The 20,506-nt window shown below is 44.3% G+C and overlaps 2 protein-coding genes across 3 annotated transcripts; one reads left to right on the forward strand and one right to left on the reverse strand.

Annotated features, from left to right (window-relative positions):
- Positions 1-1,735: 1,735 nt before the first annotated feature.
- Positions 1,736-3,422, forward strand: LOC128426079 (putative protein TPRXL). 2 transcript variants are annotated; one of them, XM_053412947.1, is made up of 5 exons: positions 1,736-1,891; positions 1,982-2,090; positions 2,510-2,584; positions 2,703-2,791; positions 2,894-3,422. In XM_053412947.1, exons 1-5 carry the CDS (start codon positions 1,813-1,815, stop codon positions 3,022-3,024), a joined length of 483 nt encoding a protein of 160 aa, XP_053268922.1. In that variant the 5' UTR covers positions 1,736-1,812; the 3' UTR covers positions 3,025-3,422. The 2 variants fall into 2 exon arrangements, with proteins under 2 accessions (XP_053268922.1, XP_053268921.1); XM_053412946.1 differs by having other exon boundaries at positions 2,703-3,422.
- A 1,399-nt stretch (positions 3,423-4,821) lies between these two features.
- Positions 4,822-20,051, reverse strand: LOC128426078 (vasoactive intestinal polypeptide receptor 2). The gene is made up of 13 exons (XM_053412945.1): positions 19,642-20,051; positions 16,990-17,092; positions 15,829-15,936; positions 14,004-14,104; positions 9,184-9,281; positions 8,538-8,676; positions 7,751-7,901; positions 7,529-7,589; positions 7,343-7,412; positions 6,905-6,996; positions 6,566-6,704; positions 6,398-6,439; positions 4,822-6,307 (listed from the first exon to the last, which is right to left on the reverse strand). Exons 1-13 carry the CDS (start codon positions 19,696-19,698, stop codon positions 6,134-6,136), a joined length of 1,335 nt encoding a protein of 444 aa, XP_053268920.1. The 5' UTR covers positions 19,699-20,051; the 3' UTR covers positions 4,822-6,133.
- Positions 20,052-20,506: the final 455 nt, after the last annotated feature.

Consider the following 20,506-nt stretch of genomic DNA (forward strand, 5'->3'; position numbering starts at 1 on the left):
AAAACGGTTGCATTTAGGTGAACTAGTTAATAATTAGAGGTTAAGAGACAAACAAACTTCTCTGCTTTGAGTCACAGTTTGATTCTTTTCCGATTGGGAATCCTCAAGCTACCAGTTCAACCCGATTCTCTCTGCTTCGATATATTCCACAGAGATGATGACGACGTGTCTCTTGAAACATCTTGAGAAGAAAGGAGGACAAGATGCACTGGAGGTCTTTGGCCCCGTGATGTTGCACCGGCCATAGACCATAGAGGAGAAGCTCCTCGAGGAGACCCACCCGGGCACGAGGAGATCCTGCTCCATCACCCCCACCCTAAACCCTGAAATACGTTTAAAAACATAACATATGATCATATTGAATCGTAGATGGACGACATGACGGATGGAGATGTGTACCCTGATGGCTGGCCCCTGTATAGGCCACAAACCTCCATGTTAGCAGATGGGACATGGACCAATCTAAAACGTAAAATACATTATTCTCAAAGATGGCTTCTGTCATTTCAGGTCGTTTCCTATCCCACTGACTTGTTTCTGGTTGAGATGGACTCCTGATGAATGGAGATGTGTACGAGTGACACATGATCGCTTCCTCTTTCACACACTAAACTAAACATAAAGGTCAAGGGCGCTTTATTAAACTCTCTTTGGATCAAACTGTGCTTCAGCAGCATTCTGGCTTCCAGCAAATTCTGAAAGGATCGAAAAAGCCTTCCATTAATTTTATGCATGTTAACAAAGACACTTTTTCTTTTGCAGTTTGATATTTTGAGAAAACAAAAACTGAAAGAGTGTGGACGCTTCTGCTTCTGCCCCGGTGTCATCCTGTCATCTCCTGCTTCCTTCCTCTAATTCTTTTTTGATCAAGCCACATTGTCACCATTCAGCTCTTCTTGGAAGTCCCAGTCTCTGATGCTCACACATTTCAGTTCACTGTCTGTGGGACAGGTGTGTGAGCTACTGACCTGTGCTCCTCGGATTCCAGTGCACGAGAGGATCAATGTGAAATAATATTCTAAATATTTTATTCAGCTGCACAAAATGGCAGCGTTCATATCCACGATGTGTTGGCTTCATTTCTGGATATTGGGACAAAGAGGAGACGCGTCCTCAATCATCTTTATTTACAGTCTATGGTTTGAATATCCCCGTATATAGTTGTGTAGATTTGTTGCATAATTACTGACAAATACACCATGAGGAGTAAGAAGAGTATAAAAGAAGAAGTATTTTATTTGGTTCGACTGAGGCCTTGTCTTCACTGCTCCAGATGTTTATTGGACTCTCAGCTCTTTGATTCACAGGCTTTGGTTTAACTTCACAGAAGAGTGAGTTGTTATATGTTCTTCAAACTGAATTTAACTCTTTGAAAGGAAAACATTCACCTTGAGGGTCAAAATATCTTGTACATTATTTATTCTTATTGAGAAATGAAACACCCTTGAAGTGAGTCAGACTTAACTTCAGATGAAACAAGTTGTAACATGCCCATGACCTCAGACTGCTGAGCGATTACCAGTGCATGCAATCAGATAAACTGGAAAACCCTTGACTTAACTTTCATGATGAAAGTGCTTCCTGTCGGTCATTTCGTGGAAACCCCCCCGTCAATCTGCTGGTCATCCATTGAGAAAAAAGAGGGCCGATGGAAACCAGTTGGAAAAAATGACTAACCACTTCTGCTTTTTTCAGGTCTTAAATATCCGATGTGTTCAGACGTCTGTCAGTTCACCAAGATCTCTGGAGAGGACAGAACAAAACGAATCACTCTGTTCAGTATTTATTAATCTCAACTCCTACTTATCAAAGATGATCAGCTCTGGAAACCTGGTGAGGAGTGCGCTGGTCGCCATCGTCCTGGTGGCTGTGGTGGAGTCGGGGTCGGCAGGTAAGACGGAGTCTCAAGTAACAAGCTGCAGGATGCTGCAGATGATTTGTCCTCCTGTGATAACTCTGGTCTTCTCTCATCCATCTTCAGATCAGAAGCTGGCGACCTGCTGCAAGACGGTGAGCAGAAATCCCATCACTGAGCCCATCACAGGGTTCATGGTGCAGCAGGCGAACCTCCCATGTGTCAAAGCTGTGATGTGAGTAAGATTTTATAAAGATCTAATTGATTGATGCAGTTTGATTAGTGGCATGGAGAAGGTTTCTCTTCACGTCCCTCTTCTCACCCTGAGCGTCTGTTCTCTGTAGCTCTGGTGAGTGGGTTCCATCTCCTGTGAGAAGAACTGACTTAGAGCTTCAGATGAAGAGTCAAGCTGCACTGGGATCATTTAAAAAGACTCTGAAGTTATTAAAAACCAGAGTTTATCTCCAATATTCAGCAGGAAACTGTTAAAACATGAAGAATCATGGAGAGATGGTGGATTTGTTACAGCTGCAGCTCCTCTGGGTCAGGAAGCGGAGTCACCACATGTGGCTGCAGGGGGCGCTGTGGCTCTGCAAAGGTTACAAAGTGTTGCTTAACTTATGTTAATGTTGAATATGTTTGTGATTCTTGCAGCTTTCAGACAAAGTCGGGTCTCTACTGCAGTCAGCTCAACGCTAAGTGGGTTCCACTTAAGATCAGAGAATTCATGTGAGTTTCTTACTGTTGATTGTTGACTGTTCATTTATCCACATTCTCACGTTTATCATCACTCATTCATAACTTCTTCAAATCCCTCACGGTCTCCTTTTTATCATCCTTCTCACAGGAAAGCAAAAGCTCAGTCAACTCTTCCTCCCAAGGTGTCCCTCCTCTCCATCATCACATCCAGCGCCTCCCCTTCATCATCCTCTGCTCCTCTCCCCTCCTCCGCTCTTCCCTCCTCCGCTCTTCCCTCTTCTTCATCATCCTCTGCTCCTCTCCCCTCCTCCGCTCTTCCCTCTTCTTCATCATCCTCCGCTCTCCCCTCCTCCGCTCTTCCCTCCTCTGCTCTCCCCTCCTCTGCTCTTCCCTCCTCTGCTCTTCCCTCCATCTCCTCCACATCTGAGATGCCTGCTGATGAAACCTCCACCTCCAGCAGCCACCAGTAGAACAGCACCACCTCCACCTTCAAGGACCTTCGTCTAGAAGTCACCGCCTCTGGCATCAACATTACTGTAAACGAAATGTTTTAAAAACAAAAAGCACTTGAAAAGCACAGTACTGTTCTATTTAGTTTCTTTTAATAGGTTTTTATGACTGGAACTATTTATTAGTTTAATTTAATTGACCATTGCTGATAGAAGTGTTCATGTATTTATTAGAATTTTTATTTACAAGTTACTGTAAACAACACTATGAAAAGTGTCATGTGCTTATACTGATAGAGAGCACACATGTATTTATGAAATTGAGCTGTTTAGGATTATTTATTGATTTTAAAGCTTGTGACTGTGCAACTCTTGAAAAAAAACATTGTTCAGAAATAAATGTTGCGCCTGTGAACTGGTTTCTCCTCTGACTTCATTCCTTGAGCCTGTGAACCTCAGTTTTTATCAAGATGAATGAAACAGGACATCTCATGACATGGTTTGAAATGTCCACGAGGATCCTGTCCATCGTCCTCCTGCTCAGGGTGACTAAGACGGAGATATTATCAATGGTGCACCAGCAACAGCAAAAACTGAACTGAAACATTCACTGTGGTTCATAAGTTCTCCATTATCTACTTCCAGTGTCGGAAATGAAAATGAAAAGAGGTTCTTCCCTGAAAACTTGTTCAGAAAAATTATATTTCAATAATAAAATATTTGTTATTTAATCCTGAGCAGAAAATGAGACTCAGTGGATCTTAGCTTAACTTTTTTAACTGTCATCTGCACATCACAATATATTTAAGTACAAACTGTTTCTCTACCTCGTGACATCATCCTGTGCCACTGCACTTTACTTTATAACGTTTCTTTATAAACCACTACAGTGAAAGGTGTTTATGATAAACATACTTATTCTATTAACTTTCTTTAAAACATGTTTTATTCTCTTGTCAGTCCGACCCGCTGCTGTAACAACTGAACGTCTCCAGCGTGTGGATCAATAAAGTTTTATCTTACCTCTTAAAACTATGACTGAAATAACAATACAAAAACTCATTAACATTAACACCAATAAAACGTAATAAAATGATCTACCACATAATCTTAAATTAAATTAAATAAACATTTAAAACCACTTAACATGACTTCAGACACCAGGAAGTGGACTTACAGTTCATAGCTTAGCTCAAGCTTTAGCCGCATTAGCTAGCTCCCTGCTAGCATCTTGAACTTTATTCTTTTTCTTTTTGCTGAGATCATTTTAAACTTGTGATCTCCCCCCCCTCGTGAGAAACACCTTCCTCCCTGGGTTGGTGTTGTGCTTTTCTATCATCTTCCTCTTCACCAATCAGGTTTTCCAGGGCATCACTCTCACTTGTCTTTGGCTCGGCCCACTGACTTTCACCTTTTTAGCCGACCTCTTTAAAAATGCTCTGTAAACTCCAACCTGACCGAAGAACCACTTCTCCAATCCTAAATAAATACCAGCACTCCCAGGAGGACAGAGAGAGTCGCTCGGCGGTGAACTGGTTTCACCCCGGAGTTTGTTCTCCTCTGTTTACCAGTAGAACAAGATGCTCTCTTCCTCGTTGACCTCTGACCTCTGACAGCACGGGTCAGTGTGAACGGTCGAGTGCAGATAAACAGGAGAGATGAGTTAACCGAAACCAGAACCGGTCTGTAGAACTAATCTCTCTCTGTTGTTCTTTCTTCAGCCTCTCAACTTCGTCTGCTACGTTCTTACAACGTTTGTGATTTATTGTTCATGTAATAAATGATCGTCCCAATAAAAAACACAAACGTGACTCAGCCTTCACAATAAAAGCTTTTAAAATATATGAAATCACAGGTTTACAGTTGTATTCCAAAGCTTATAAATGACATTGATGCTCAGGAACATACACACAGTAATCTACATCATGGTACTTAAAGATGTAAAAAAAACAAAAAACACAAATGATATAAAATGTACAAGGCGATGTTTACTGTTATTGTTTTCTTCTTTTGGCTTGAAGTGAACCTGAAACACTGCTGCCCCCCCGAGTCCCTTGGATTGAGATGTTCAGTGTCTGTTATATATCTGCTGTCTGATCAGTGAATCTCACACATCATCACTTCACTTTTTAATGGAACCTGCAGCGAATTATAGTAATTTATTATAGTTTAAGATATAGATCATAAAAAGTACAATAAATGGGGTTGAAAACAAAAACAAGTGAGATCCTTAATTTGAATCGGCCACAAGTAAAAAGAATAATTACATATACTCGGCTTCCCTGGGCCCTGAAAAACTAAAACTATTAATATAATTATGATTGTCAAAATCTGTGATTCTCCACCAACACATGATGGAATCGTCTTTAATCATTGGGGTTAAATTCTCTTTGTTTTGAAGATTAAAAAAAGTTAAATGTAGCTTTGTATATATATTTCTATATATGTTTAGTGACATTAACACGAAGACTTCAGAGCAAGTTACCAGCAGGTGATACATTCAGCCGGGACTGAGGAATACTTTTAAATGACAGAGAATATGAGGAATATCAGTTATAATATCAAATTATAGAGGGAGAGTATATTTTCTGCTCCACGGGATTCCAGCAGGAACAGTTCGATGGACTGTTAGCAGAACCGTGTTTGTCTGAAATCAGAAAAAAGTCTTTCGCCTCAGAAACGTCTGTGAGTCGCAGGTTGTGAAAGTCTCCGTGTGTCCGGCGTCTCTTTGAAAACGAGTTCTGAGAGTTTAAGAAACAAAAAGACGTCCTCGTCCCTCGTCCTCTCGAGTGTCAACACATCGTGACACCACCTGTTGGCTTTAGAGCTGCAAGCCCACCTCCACCTGCCATCTACACCCATTGGACGGTACTAGCTGTCAATCACCCTGCACCCCACTGCGTACCGTGCTCTATGGTCTATCTGACTCTAAATGGACCATCATTTATTAAATGAACCTCAGTTGTGTTGAAGAAGACTTGAAACCAGAGATCGAGACATTAAATCTCTACAGAAACGTCTTTTTGCATCAAGTGGAGTCGCCCCCTGCTGGCCACTCAGGAGAATACAGGTTTCAGGCACTTCCGCAGTGGCTTCACTGTCCAGACCTCGAGTCTCCGTCCGTCTCTGGTCAGAGGACGGTGGTCTCCGTCTGCTGGATGGACGGGGCGCGGGAGCTCCTGGGAAACTGGGCGGAGCTCTCGGTGCCGTTCCGGCCGACCGACGCGGCGTGCGGCCTGTAGTCCCGCCCCACGCACTGCTTGAGGGACACGCCCCTCCACGTCCTCCTCAGCTCGCTCTGGACCTGATCGCACAAATCAAAGTTGAGATAAAAGTCTGTGAGACAGAGACTCAGAGACTCATGAGGTTAATGTGTGGACGTGTGGAGACTCACCTCGCTGTTCAGGAAGCAGTACAGGACGGCCACGATCAGACCCTGAAACACACAAACACACAACGTTTAGAGATTTAAAAACACTTTGTACTGATGCCTGTTCGCACTCGATGTCCGGGTCCACATGCTGCGGTCACTGTGAGATCTAAAAAACACATCACACGCTACCTGGAAGGATCCGAGGCCGAGTTCGAAGAAGATCTTGATGCGGTTCATGTTTTTATTCGGAGGCTCCATCAGGTAGACGAACACCATGTAGTTCATCCCGAACAGAGGGATCAGCAGCAGGGTGGACTTCGCCAGGCGTCTGGAAAACAGACACAAACACACACAGCTACACACTCACTGCACAAAGGGGATTCATCTACGTTTGATTTGTGTGGCTTGTTTTCTGTAGTGGAGATTTAAAAACCAAAGTATAGAAACACAACAAGCTGTTTGCGAAGACCCTTTCGGAGGACGTGAATCTGGCTGCTATCAACAGAAAGGTCAAAGGTCAGACCCTACCTGTACTGTGACTGCTCGTTTCCTCCCACGTCCGTGCAGCGCAGCTTCTGCACCAGGATCCGAATGATGCTGATGAACAACACGAAGTTGATCTTGAGTTGAAGAAACACGAAGGAGGAAGATTAGAATTATCAGTCCCTCTGGTTCTACTATTCATTGGTATGTGTTAGAATGAAACTAACATTTTTGTTCTATTCTTTAAACTACGACAACATTTCTTCCAAATTCCACATTTTCAGATTTGAGATTCAGATTTAGGATCAATCTGAAGTGGTCTCTTATTGTTTTCCAGACCTGCTTTAAGAATTCTAAGCACAGAATAAAAAAATCAGAGGATTAAAACTGAAAAGTGTCCAATGGAGAATTATTAAGCCTCAAACTGGCTCCACATCAGCTTCACACTTGTCACGTGTGTTGTCAGGGGCCTGAGGAACTCACAATGACAGACGCCATGATGGGCCAGTTCATGAGTCTGTTGGGAATGGGGTTTTCATTCGTCTCCCAGCACCTGAAGACAACAAACTAGTGATTACTGACCTCAAATTCGTTATTTTAAGGTTAAAAAGAAGAAAGCTGTGATAGCGTTGTTTCAAAGTTCCATCAGATCGGGACGTGAGCACTGACCTGGTGTCCTCCAGAGTTACACGACATACGACCCACGCCACCATGAAGACAAACGGGATTCCTGAGAGAGAGAGAGAGAGAGAGAGAGAGAGAGAGAGAGAGAGAGAGAGAGAGAACGACCTGCGTGTGAGTCGGAGGATCTCACGTGTTCAACAGAAACGATGCAACACAGAAGACGAGTGTGTGTCTGTGAAGGTGTCGGAGGATGGAGGAGCAGCCGACCCCAGCCGATGAGCATGTAGACCGACAGCCGGGTGGAGTAGGTGTGGATGACGAGCAGCAGCATGTGCAGGTACAGACCCTCCACCAGCAGCCAGAAGAAGTTCGCCATGATGAAGTAGTTGAAGAAGACCAGACTGGATTTACAGCCCACCTACAACAACAACACAACAACAACAAAAACACAACAACAACAAAAACATCACAGTTCACTTCATTCTTTCTGCAACAATAAAACTAAACGTCACAATGAAACACCACATGATTCCTGCAGAATTCAATGATATACTAAAAGTGTCCACCAGGGGGCTCTAGAGTCCAGGTTTAAGGCATCACATTGAAATGACATGAATATAAACGTGTAACATGATGGAATTTAAACCAACGACTGTCGGATATGGACGACATGAAAGCTTTATAAAGTGTCTCCTCCATGTTAGTGGACAGGACGTGGACCAAAACTAAAAGTCAACGAGAGGACAACTGTCTCTCAAAGTCCCCAGAACAGATAGGAGACAATCTGACGAGTCATTAATTATTATTTACTCTGGATAAGTCTCGTCTTTAAGGTTTATTGGGTTTATTTAAAACTCAAGGATGATTGTTCCAGGAAAAACAGACGAGTGAGGATCCTCAGGACAAACAGCTTCTCATAGGTTTGTAAATAAAGATAATTAAACGTGTGTGTGTGTGTATGTGTGTGTGTGTGTGTGTGTGTGTGTGTGTGTGTGTGTGTGTCTGTGTGTGTGTGTCTGTGTGTGTGTGTGTGTGTGTCTGTGTGTGTGTTTACCAGTGACGGCTGCACGCTGCAGTCGGTGTTTTCATCGTCTGAGAAGAGCAGAGCGTCTTTGGCCAGCACGGCCACGGCTCGCAGCATGAACGACACAAACAGGTTCAGATGGATGTAGTTCCTCATGCAGTGGAGCCTCCTGCACACACACACAGTCACACACACAGTCACACACACAGTCACACACACACACAGACACACACACGCTGAGCAGTGTGTTTATAGACGCGTCAGAGTGTGAAGCCAGTGACGGACGAGGAATCTAAACACACCGACAGCAGCCGAGTGAACAGATGGACTCGATCCAGATGGAGCTGCAACAAACTGTTATCACCCGGAGAGCTGTGTGTGTGTGTGTGTGTGTCTGTGTGTGTGTGTGTGTGTGTCTGTGTGAGAGTGAGTGTGAGATCATAGGTTTATAGTATATATCCTGTGTTAATGGATCCAACTTAGCATGAATCTTCAGGGTCACTTTTAAAGTGTGAGGTTGAAGATTCAGTCAGATTCTTATTTCACCAAATGTCAGAGCTTCTCTGTTGACCTTCATCTTAACAGTTTATCTTAGTGTGTGTGTGTTTGTGTGTGTTTGTGTGTGTGTGTGTGTGTGTGTGTGTGTGTGTGTGTGTGTGTGTGTGTGTGTGTTTACCTGAATACACAGATGATGACGGTGCTGGTGAGCAGCGTGATGAGCGACAGGCTGTGGCCCAGAGTCGACAGGATCCTCACCATCCTGTAGAAAACCAGCTGGAGACACAAACAAACCAGTGATGAAGAAGATGAGGGATCTTTCTTCCTCATGAACGTGGAGCTGACTCTTCAGGATTTTAAAAACATTCATGAGAGAAGCAGCGAAATCCAATGTTCATGAAATCATTTGACCTTGATTTAATTTGACACACATTTATTCTGTTATACTTTTGTTTTTGTTTGTTTGTCGCTTAGGATCATAAAATAATATCTTTGGATTTTAGCTCGTTGAAAACACGATTAAAGCCGTAGTAAAAAGGGGGCGGAGCCAAGAGATCACCTTAATTTGTAGTTTCTCTTTTTAGCAGCAGCAACTTCTCACAGTGAAGTTCCTGGTAAGCGGCTCTTTCACAATAAGAGTGGAGTAAGATCAGGATGAGGATCTGGTCTATGTCAAAACAGACTCTACAGAACTGACACACGGGGGCGGATCTGTGTGTGTGTGTGTGTGTGTGTGTGTGTGTGTGTGTGTTTGTGTGTGTGTGTGTGTGAGAGAGAGTGGTGCCTGGCGTTCATCGCTCTCATCTTTTATAAACAACATTCTCCATGTCTGACAGATCATCTGGCAATGAACCATACACGCACACACACACATAAATATATACACACACACACACACATAAATATATATATACACACACACTCTCATGAATTACATCATTCAGTTCTTGTTTTTTCATTCTTCTCTTCTTCTTTCTCTTTTCCTCCGTCTGACAAAGTTCCAACCTCCTCACTTGTTCTTTCTTTTCAACCCTTCACGTTTCAGATCACATGTTTCTGAATCATGATTAATTCACAGAAACACAGACGTTAAATCAGAGATAAGAGCCGATAAAAACCAGAAATATTTCATGTGAAGAATCTCGGCCCAAACGTTGTCAGGGAGTCTCCCACCGTCTGTTCACATATGGACAAATCTGTGAGCGTCACGGCCTGGCAGCAGCTCCTCATTCCTCCGGCTGATTCTCAGGCCTCCTGCCTGGGAGCCGGTGACCCGCTGAGCCGAACACACCTCCGACCAGAAACCCTGGCTCGCTCGCCCTTTCCGTCTTTCTCGCCGACAGCGGGGGAACTGGAGCGATGTTGAACTTTAGTCTGAGCGTCTTCGTGCAGCCGGGATCTGAACGTGGAGGGACGTCTGTGGAGGGACGTCTGTGGAGGGACGTCTGTAGAGGGACGTCTGTGGAGGGACGTCTGTGGAGGGACGTCTGTGGAGGGACGTCTGTGGAGGGACGTCTGTGGAGGGACGTCTGTGGAGGGACGTCTGTGGAGGGACGTCTGTGGAGGGACGTCTGCGGAGGGACGTCTGCGGAGGGACGTCTGCGGAGGGACGTCTGCAGAGGGACGTCTGTGAGTTCTGGAGAATCAAGTCACGACCGGGGCGAGGAGAACATGAATCCTCACTGGATCATATTCATGTTTGTGAAGGTGTATTAAAAATATGCACCACTCAGAGTGGAGCTGACTGCAGACAGGATAACACAACAACAACTAATTATGTAATATGTATAATGTATATGAAGGAAGAAGGGACTTGGATCCAGATCAGGGGGCGATGCAGGATTTGTTCCCTTCCTTCCTCTTCACGTTGTTTGTTATCGTCTGGAGGAGGTTCTGTTCTTCCTCTCAACATGGATCCATAGACTGTATATATAGTGGATCCAGGTTAACATGGAGGAGGGAGAACGGGACAGAGAGACAGAAGAACTCTGATCAGGAGAAGGATCCAGACCAGGAGCTCGTCCCTGGAAGAGGATCCACTTCCATCTCAGGGTTTGGTGTTAAAAAGGAGACATCTGAAGGGAGAGAGTCCCTGATCTGGAAACAGCAACCGGCCTTTTTCTGTTGTTTCACACGTTTCAAACACAAAAGGATTCACAGAGAACTTGATGAAGAATCAATAACGAGCTCAAACGATCGCTGATATCGATCCGGTCCTGATGAGTCCCGTCTGATGCTCGGAGCCGTTTGGTCTCGATCACTCTGTGTCTCGTGGTGAGATTGATTTGAGACGATGAAGATGAGGAGGAAGAGGACACTTCCTCCTCGTCTGTGAGTGTGTGTGTAGTAGTGTGAGTGTGTGTGTGTGAGTGTGAGTGTGAGGGCCAGCGGTGACGTCTGGTCTCAGCTGAATGTTTCCCAGATGGAAAACCTCTCTCCCGTCTCTTCAACAGGAAACAAACAGAAGCAGAGAGAGAGAGAGAGAACCTCACACCTGACAATCTGCAGAGCATCACCAGGCCACTGTGTGTGTGTGTGTGTGTGTGTGTGTGTGTGTGTGTGTGTGTGTGTGTGTGTGTGTGTGTTCTGAAGATCATCTTCAAGTTGTGTGACCCACAGATCACGTGTGTGCTCAGTATTTATCACTCTTGTTCTCCGTTCTTTCTTATGTATCATCGTTCTTCTGCTTCGTGTTTGCTGCCGTTTTTAAACTTTGTGGCTAAACAGCGACAAGCGGAGGAAACGGAGCAGATCCTGGACCTGTCGACCGGAAACAGCTGGAAACACGACACATGACCGAGGCCAGGGAAACTTCCAAATGCTCCTTTCATCCAAAATAACTGAGACGCCCGCTGCAGCTCGAAAGGTCCCGAGGAACCAGCGAGGTCATGTGCTTTGAACTCAGCCAATAAAGGGACAGGGGTGAATATCTGCTTAATGATAAAGATCGCATAATCATATATAAATTATAAAAATGTCTGTCTTTGATAAGAAGTGGTTTCAGGGTGTAAGAGATGGAAAATCAGTTCGCAAGTGACAAATGTTTAACATTTGACAGTCTCACTTTTGAAGCTTATAGAGCCAATTGTGAAATGATTACACATAAATAAAAAATCCATCTTGTTTATAAGCAGCTCGTCAACCCAAAAATAGTTTTGACTTTTTATAAGTTTACTTTAGTATTGAGCACATTTTTTGTCAGAATCTCTCCGTCAGCCGGTCGTTGGTGTTTACACAGAGAGAGAGAGAGAGAGAGAGAGAGAGAGAGAGAGAGACTCGCAGTAAACACAGAAGTGACAGATGTTAAAAAAAGAAAGTCGACTCTTCAGAGGAAAAACATACAGATGTGTTCTGGACGCTCGCTGAAAGATCCAGATGTTGAGGTGAGCAGGAGACGACCCTCGGAGGATAAACATTAATCCGCCGCAGAAACTAGTCCCCGACACAAACAGCCTTCTCCTGCTTTTCACTGTTTCTCTAACATCTGTGATTTTTCAGAATCAGTTCTATAAGGTTTGTGATTCCCACGAACACGAGGAAACACTTTCACTTCCTTCTCGTTTACAGAGTTAAACCACTCTATTGAATTGTGTTATAATAATAAAAGCTGTGTGGGGCAGCGGATATTCTCTTAAAACCTGGATGCTGCTCATCCTGAACCTCGGGCTCCTGGGAGGCAGCCGCTCCAACGGGCAGAAGGTCAAAGACAAACCTCTGTGGTATCACACAGGAAGCCTCAGGGCAACACACACGTCTACACACACGCTCACATCAGTGTGTGTGTGTGACAGTGGTTAGGGTTTCTGAGAAGAAGTGGCGAGGAGCCGCAGCTCTGGGGTCAGATCCTCGGCTGAGTCAATGCTGCAGAGACGCAACCAAAAACCTCCAGTTCACCTCCGACACGAGCAGATATGAGAACAGACCTGGATCCAGGTTTAGTGTTTTATTTGCTTTTGGCTTGAAAGAAGCATCAGATGCATAAAACCCAACATTAACTACATGAATTAATACTGATGTTTGGAATGAGAATAATACTTTCAGGTCAGGAACAGGTTAATAGTGAACTCGTATAAATAGATAGAGAAGCTGCATTTTGATTTATAGATTTAAAGTTTTATTCTAAACTCTGGAGGCTGTAAAAGCTTTCTACTCTTTTCCATTTGAATCTTTTTGAATTAAATCTTTTTATTTATTTTTCTCGTTGTGAAATGTTTATTTTGAAAGATTCTGCATAGATGAAATCCTTGTTGACATTATAATAAAATATAAATCCTCTCTGATACAACAACAGACAGATGAGATAAATATGTTGTCATCTGCTTGAACCTTTTCACCGTGTAGGAATCTGTAGATTTATACAGACTCACACATTACACACAGACACACACAGACACACACAAACACACAAACACACTGAGGACCTGATGAAGGAGAGACGCAGGTTTCACGGTGGTCTGAGTTATTTTTAGAAGAAGAGAAAGTCGTGTGATTGGTCGGAGGTCCAGTCGGGCGGTGCTGGTCGTGTACTGGTTGTGTACTGGTTGTGTACTGGTTGTGTACTGGTTGTGTACTGGTCGTTACGTCTGTTACAGATCATCTTTAGTTTTACTTTTAAAGACAGAAGAAGTTCAACCTGCTCGAATCATCTTGAATGAGATTAAGAGGAAAAGGTTTGATCACAGAATTTCTATATTGACACTGACGATCACAACAAGCAGAGCCAGTGGAAACCATTACCCCCAGTTTGCACAAACAGTCTCTGGAGGATAAGCCGTCATTTATGACCTGTGGTTTCCTGCAGGTCTCAAACCAGCAGAATAAAAAGTGGTTGCATTCTGCAGCTTCCTCGTCTGCTGCAGCATCAGACCTGCCGACCTCAGCAGCACAGCGGATGTGAAACCGAACACTGACCTCAGATCAGACGATGGGATCTCTGAGCCAGCTCCCCATCAGCGAGCTCTCACCAGTAAACCTGCAGGAGCCCAGAGCCTGACTCACCTCACTGGGGTCGTCTTCGTCGCTGGTGGAGCCGCAGGCGAGGAAGATGAGCGGGTAGACGTCGGACCAGCCGCGCTCGGTGCAGTTCCTGCTGAGGTTTCCTGACAGTCAGAGACAGAGACGTGTTCAGGAGCAGGAAGTACTCAAGCAATACAAGTACACAACATAGAAGTACACAGTCAAAAAGCCCCAGAGAAGAGAGACGGATAGACAGTGTGTTAGTGTTGTGCAAACACGAGGTCACCGTGACCTTGACCTTTGACCTTTGACCTTCAAATCTGATCAGTGTAAGTTTGATGGATTGTTTAGTTCTGACGCTGCAGCTGAGCTCAGGTTATAAATGACTCAGTGTCCACGTCAGGTTCAGAGGAGACGGACACACTGAGGACATTTCACGGTCTCACTCGGTTCTGCTGCGTCGGGCCGATCAGGCGTCTCCTCGAGGAACCTGCTGATCTCAGGCGCCGCTGACAGACGAGGAGAGAGAGGGTCGGGCGGCCCAGACGTCGACCGGTGATTAATGAGATCCATTAACAGGAAGAGACGGAGACAGTGGTGACGGAGGAAGAGAGACGGAGGGAAGGTGACGGAGGAAGAGAAAGTCGTTTTATCACGGGACGATTTTCTTTTGTGAAAAGAAGCAGAGACTCTGATGAACAAAGTGACACTTGGTGCAGATCAGGATCCAGAACTCAAGTTCTTATCAGAGGGTTGATTTCTATTCAGTTACTGTAAAAACCTTCCTTTATACTGTTTATTATTTATCAGAGAAATCATATTTTACCTATTTATAAAGTCTCTGTGTTTCTTTCTATATATCTCTGAATACTTTGTCAGGAGCAAATCATTTATAATATTCCTTTTGTCCTTGAAATATACAAACACTCATCTCCGACCTGTTTCTTTGTCGTTAATATTCATGAAACATTGCATCTGTTAAAAATCAGACAAATAGGAACGTTGCTCTTATTATTACAAATTTGTCACCAGATCAATTAATATTTAAAAGTGACAGAGAGGCAGACTGAGGGGTGAGGACGGTGAGGAGGACGAGGAGGACGAGGAGGTGAGGGAGGACGAGGAAGGTGAGGAGGACGAGGAGGACGAGGAGGACGAGGAGGACGAGGAAGGTGAGGAGGGCGAGGAGGACGAGGAGGTGAGGAGGACGAGGAAGGTGAGGAAGGTGAGGAAGGTGAGGAGGATGAAGAGGACGAGGAGGACGAGGTGGACGAGGTGGACGAGTAGGACGAGGAGGACGAGGAGGACGAGGAGGACGAGGAGGACGAGGAAGGTGAGGAAGTTGAGGAGGACGAGGAGGACGAGGAGGTGAGGAGGCTGAGGGGTGAGGAAGGTGAGGAAGGTGAGGAGGCTGAGGGGTGAGGAAGGTGAGGACGAGGAGGACGAGGAGGACGAGGAGGACGAGGAGGACGAGGAGGACGAGGAGGACAGGCTCTGACGGGAGAGGAAAGGGAAGCTGGGGGTGACAGAGCAGCCGGACGGTGAGGACAGATGTTCAAAGAGAGACGGACACGAGGGGATGGACATGATGGACGACGCAGAGCGAGTCCAGTGAAAGACGAGAGGTTGTGAAATCGGCCGTGAAAGGAAGCGGCTGCCGGAGGTCGAAGGTCAAATCAGAAAAAACACTTTGATTGTTTATTATTTAAACTTTTTTCGATTCCTTCTTTCATTTTAGTTTATATATATTTTGATTCTAATTCAGTTTGTTCCGGAGACAAATAAATGTCTAATTTCAGGCATGTCTCAATATGGTCGTGTGTGTGTTTGTGTGTGTGTGTGTGTGTGTGTCTGTGTTGAAACTCACCACTTTTTCCAAAGAGGTGAATGAGGGCGGAGGGGCAGGGGAGGGTCTTCACCTCGCCGAGCGCCGCGCTCTGCCAACAGGCGACTTTGTACCACTGCCCGTGACATCCTGAACACACAGACACACAAACACACAGACACACACACACACACACACACAAACACACACACAGTATGTGTCAGAGGACTCTTAACTTCATGTCTGACTGATCCTTTGTTCTTCTGCCGAACCGACGACAATAAATCAAACAAAACAAAAGCGTTTTCACTTTTAGTTTTAACTCCTCAAATAAAGCGTGTGTCACATCAACACTTAATTTATCTAAACAGAGAAAGAAATTAATATTATGTTCATGAGTAAAAATGAAAAGTAACTCTAACAACATGAGGTTGAAGCTGTAGATGTTTTTCTGATCTTTCATTTAATACAATGATGACAAAAGAGATGAATTATTACTCCTCATGTTTTCCTTTGTAATTTGTCACCTCGGTGGAAACTTGTTGAATTTTATGGATCTGAGAGTTTGTGTCTTTGATCTTTGGAGTCAAATCAAAATAGATATGAGACTGTGAGAGAATTATAAGATAAAAACATGGTGTGATGACACCTGTCACCTGTCACTTATCTGACCTGCTGATGTGACAGGACGCTGGTTTGTTAGTCAGGATACGAGCTCTGTGACATGCAGATAACACACACACACCCAGAAACCACAAACACACACACACAAACACACATACAGACACACAACATGCAGCACTGAGCAGTTTTGTGTTTTCTAAAAGGTCATGTGTATTTTTAATGATTCGGCACAGTGATAATTAAAAAGCGTTTGTGTGTTTTTGCAGCTTGTGGGTTCTTTCTCACGCTTGTCTATAGACACGTGTGTGTGTGTGTTTGTGTGTGTGTGTGTGTGCACTTCCTGATCTGCTCACGACTCTAGCCTCAGATCTGAATAAATGATTGATAGCGAGTGTGTTGAAACACAGACACACCTTCCTCTTCACACAGCTGACCTCAGTCAACGCACACACACACACAATAGTGCTGATCACTGAAAAACTCTCATGCTTCGATTTATCTTTTTGTGTGTTATCTTGTGTGTGTCTGTGTGTTTGTGTGTGTGTGTGTGTGTGTGTGTGTGTCTGTGTGTGTGTGCACCTGTGCTGGAGGCAGTCTGCTGTTGCTGCAGTTGCGTGTCACACTCTCTCTCCGCTCTCTCGATCTCCCAGTGGAACTGACAGTTGGGAAACTTTCCCTCGACCTGTCGGAAACCAGAGGGAAATGAATGTTATGAACATGATCTCTGACGTGGACAAACCTCCCGCGTCACGCAACACGCTGGATGAACACGCAACACGCTGGATGAACACGCAACACGCTGGATCAACACGCAACACGCTGGATCAACACGCAACGAGCTGGATCAACACTCCGCTGGGAACGAGGCAGCTGTTCACTTTGACTTCAGTTCATCCTGAAAACGAATCTCCTCTCCAGTCTGAGTTCCAGTGTCTGATCCCAGTGTGATGTACTGTGACATGTATTTCCTCAGTGTAAACAGACACACACATACACACACACACACACACACACACACATTCACACACACAGGTCATCATCACGTTGACCTATCAGGCGTCACTTCTGTCTGTAATGAACCAATGAATGAAGGAAGTGGTTTTCACACTTGTAGATCTGGAACTAAATGTTAACGGACGATTAATAGTGAGCTACACTGCAGCTCCTTCACAGAGGGGGCAGTAGGGGGCGCTGTGATAATTGGTAATTTAGGTTTTTCATCATTTTCTGCTTCTCAAAACAAAAGGCTATAAACAGAAAGCAGCAAAGGGCAAAGGATAAACCGCCTGACCTCGTTTAATCCACTGCAAACATGATCTCTGTCATCTAATGAGCTCTGATACACACACACACAAACACACACACACACACAAACAAACACGCACACCGATCCATTACGAGCCAAAGGATAAACTGTTCTGGATTAAACTAAACTAAACACAGTGTTTTCTTCTCTTTCCTCAGATTAACAAACCACTGGTCAGTCGCCTGCTGCTCGCAGAGACGATAACAGACGATAACAGACGATAACAGACGATAACAGACGATAACAGACGATAACTGACGATAACTGACGATAACAGACGATAACTGACGATAACTGACAGAGTGGCCTCTCGCTGCAGCTCTAACTGAAACAGTAAAATGTGCAAAACAGAAGCACAGGATTAAATCATTTTATCGCAGCTTGGTTTTCAAATCAGCGCACTCAGTGTTTGTTCACGTCAGTTTCTGCAGATTCCCGGGAAATTAAGGAATGCTTTGAGAACGCAGTGCAGGGGGGGGGGGGGCCTAAGACAAGCCTACGTGCAAATCAAACACACACACACTCTGAACAGTCGACTTTGTGCTGGTTTAGTTGTTCAGAGGTTTAGTTTCAGCAGAGAGTTGTTTGGTTTTTCAAATATTTATAAATGTCATAACGTAGAAGTTTCGTCTCTACGTTAGCATTGGTCCTGTGGTGCAACAACAGTTCAGAACACTAGGGGGGGTAATGAGCCTGTTCAACACGTACATGCAGATTTTTTTATAGATTTGGTAAAACAAGTATTAATGTGACTCATCAAAAAATGTCAGCCTTGATTTCACTTTGCTGTGATGTCTCTGCAGCAGCATGCACACACATGCACGAACACACACACACATGCACGAACACACGCACACAAACACCCACACACCAGCAGCAGCCAGATCAATAGAGGAAGCACAAGTCATTAACCTTTGTAGGTACTACACACACACACACTCAGGTTTTATAGCTGTAACACACAAACACACACACACACAAAGTGCAAACACAACAGGCAACAGTCCTTTCATTTGAATTATCTCCTGAAAAATGAAGTGACTCGGTTATAAATCAGGATTTTGGGTCAAACTCAGCTGATGTTCCACATTATTCCTCCTGAACGTGTTAAACCAATTCCCAATTATTAATTTTCTCATTTCTGGAGCAGCGACCTCCCGGGTGTTTGAAACCTTGAATCACTCGTCTGGTGCTGGATCCAGAGCCTCAGCGGAGGAGTCCTGGTTTCCTCCAGCAGACGAGGACCCAGAGCAGCTGAGGGTCCGAGCTGCAGAGTCTAAACTTAGAGCCGAGGCGGAACCGGGCCCGGACATTAATAATGAACCAGCAGCAAGAAAGACAAGCTACAATTAATATGGAGTTTTTTCACACATCGGCTGACCCACGAAGAAATGAAACTTTATCTTTGGTGTTTTGGGGAAATGAGAAGTTTGATCTGAGGAATTCACTCAGTGTTTAACAACTGGAACAAAGTATTACTGATGACATCATCAGTGTCGACCTTATTCTGAAAGAGACACGTTATGATTATGATGTTTACATGAGCTGCTGATGGAATATTCCTGTTTACATGTTAAAGAGCAAAGTCTCATAATCACGAACACATAATATCATAATATCACAGTTTACGGGGATGAATGTAGAAACAAGCAGAATATCAAGTCATCCAAATAAAGTAAAATATTGTTTCTATAAACTTTACATTTTAAATATAAAATCTAAAATGTAAAACTGCGGCACAACATTTAACAACATTTGAGCTTCAGATAGGAATGAAAAAGAAGAGTCACAGAAAAATAACATTTAGATTCAAACCTAAAACAAACTAAAACTAACCTGAGACTCAGCTCAGGTTATTAGTTAATATATATTATAATTAAATATGAATAAATAGACCCTGTAGTGATGTTGGGTGAAGCACTGACCGTGAGGACGAGGCTGAGGCCGAGCAGCAGCAGCACGATCCGGTGCGTAAAGGACATGTTGACGTTTCATCCACCGGAGCCGCAGCTCATCTCATCCTCCTCTGCAGCAAACACGTGTGTGCACTGAGACCTGAGAGCGTGTGTGTGTCTGTGTGTGTGTGTCCGGAGGTTGACTCTTGAATGCGCAAAGGGCAGAGCAAAGGAAAAAGTCCGTTTTGGCGCAGTCTTTACGCACAGTCTTTACGCACAGTCTTTACGCACAGTCTTTACGCACGGTGGACGCCACAAAATCAGGCTTCGCTTCGCTCTTTCCAGAAGAGTAAATCCGGTTCCAGTGGATCCAGGTGTGACTCCAGATCCGCGAGGCGGTCCTCCTCACGGTTACAGCCAGGCGCGTCGCTGTCACACGTTTCCTTCAACAGGGGACACCCCCAGGACTGATGCGCGCTCCCGCCCGTCGGACCAGGGAGCAGATTCCTGGGATCCAGTGTTGGAAGCCGACAACAGCGACCTCTCGTGGGCGTGAGTTCACAACTCGTCGGGATCAAACTCAACCATTAATTTCATAATAATCATGTTTAAAGTTCTGATTCCCTCATAATAAACACAACAGAGTTTTTTATTTCATTCTCCAGAAGTTTGTGATTCACATTTTTCTCATTTTCTCATTTTAATCATATAAAGCACTTTGTGATTTTCAAATAAAGTCTGATTGATTGTTGTTTGTAACTGTGTCACAGTTTAGTGACAGAAACAAACATCCACAGAGTCTAATGAAAGGTCATTTGTTTGAGAGGATGAAGGATAAGAAAAGAAAGTAAAGTTCCATCATTCAGCTGAAACCATCCGTCCTCACAGATCATTT

This window comes from Pleuronectes platessa, chromosome 20, assembly GCF_947347685.1.
Source record: "Pleuronectes platessa chromosome 20, fPlePla1.1, whole genome shotgun sequence".
Taxonomy (NCBI): domain Eukaryota; kingdom Metazoa; phylum Chordata; class Actinopteri; order Pleuronectiformes; family Pleuronectidae; genus Pleuronectes; species Pleuronectes platessa.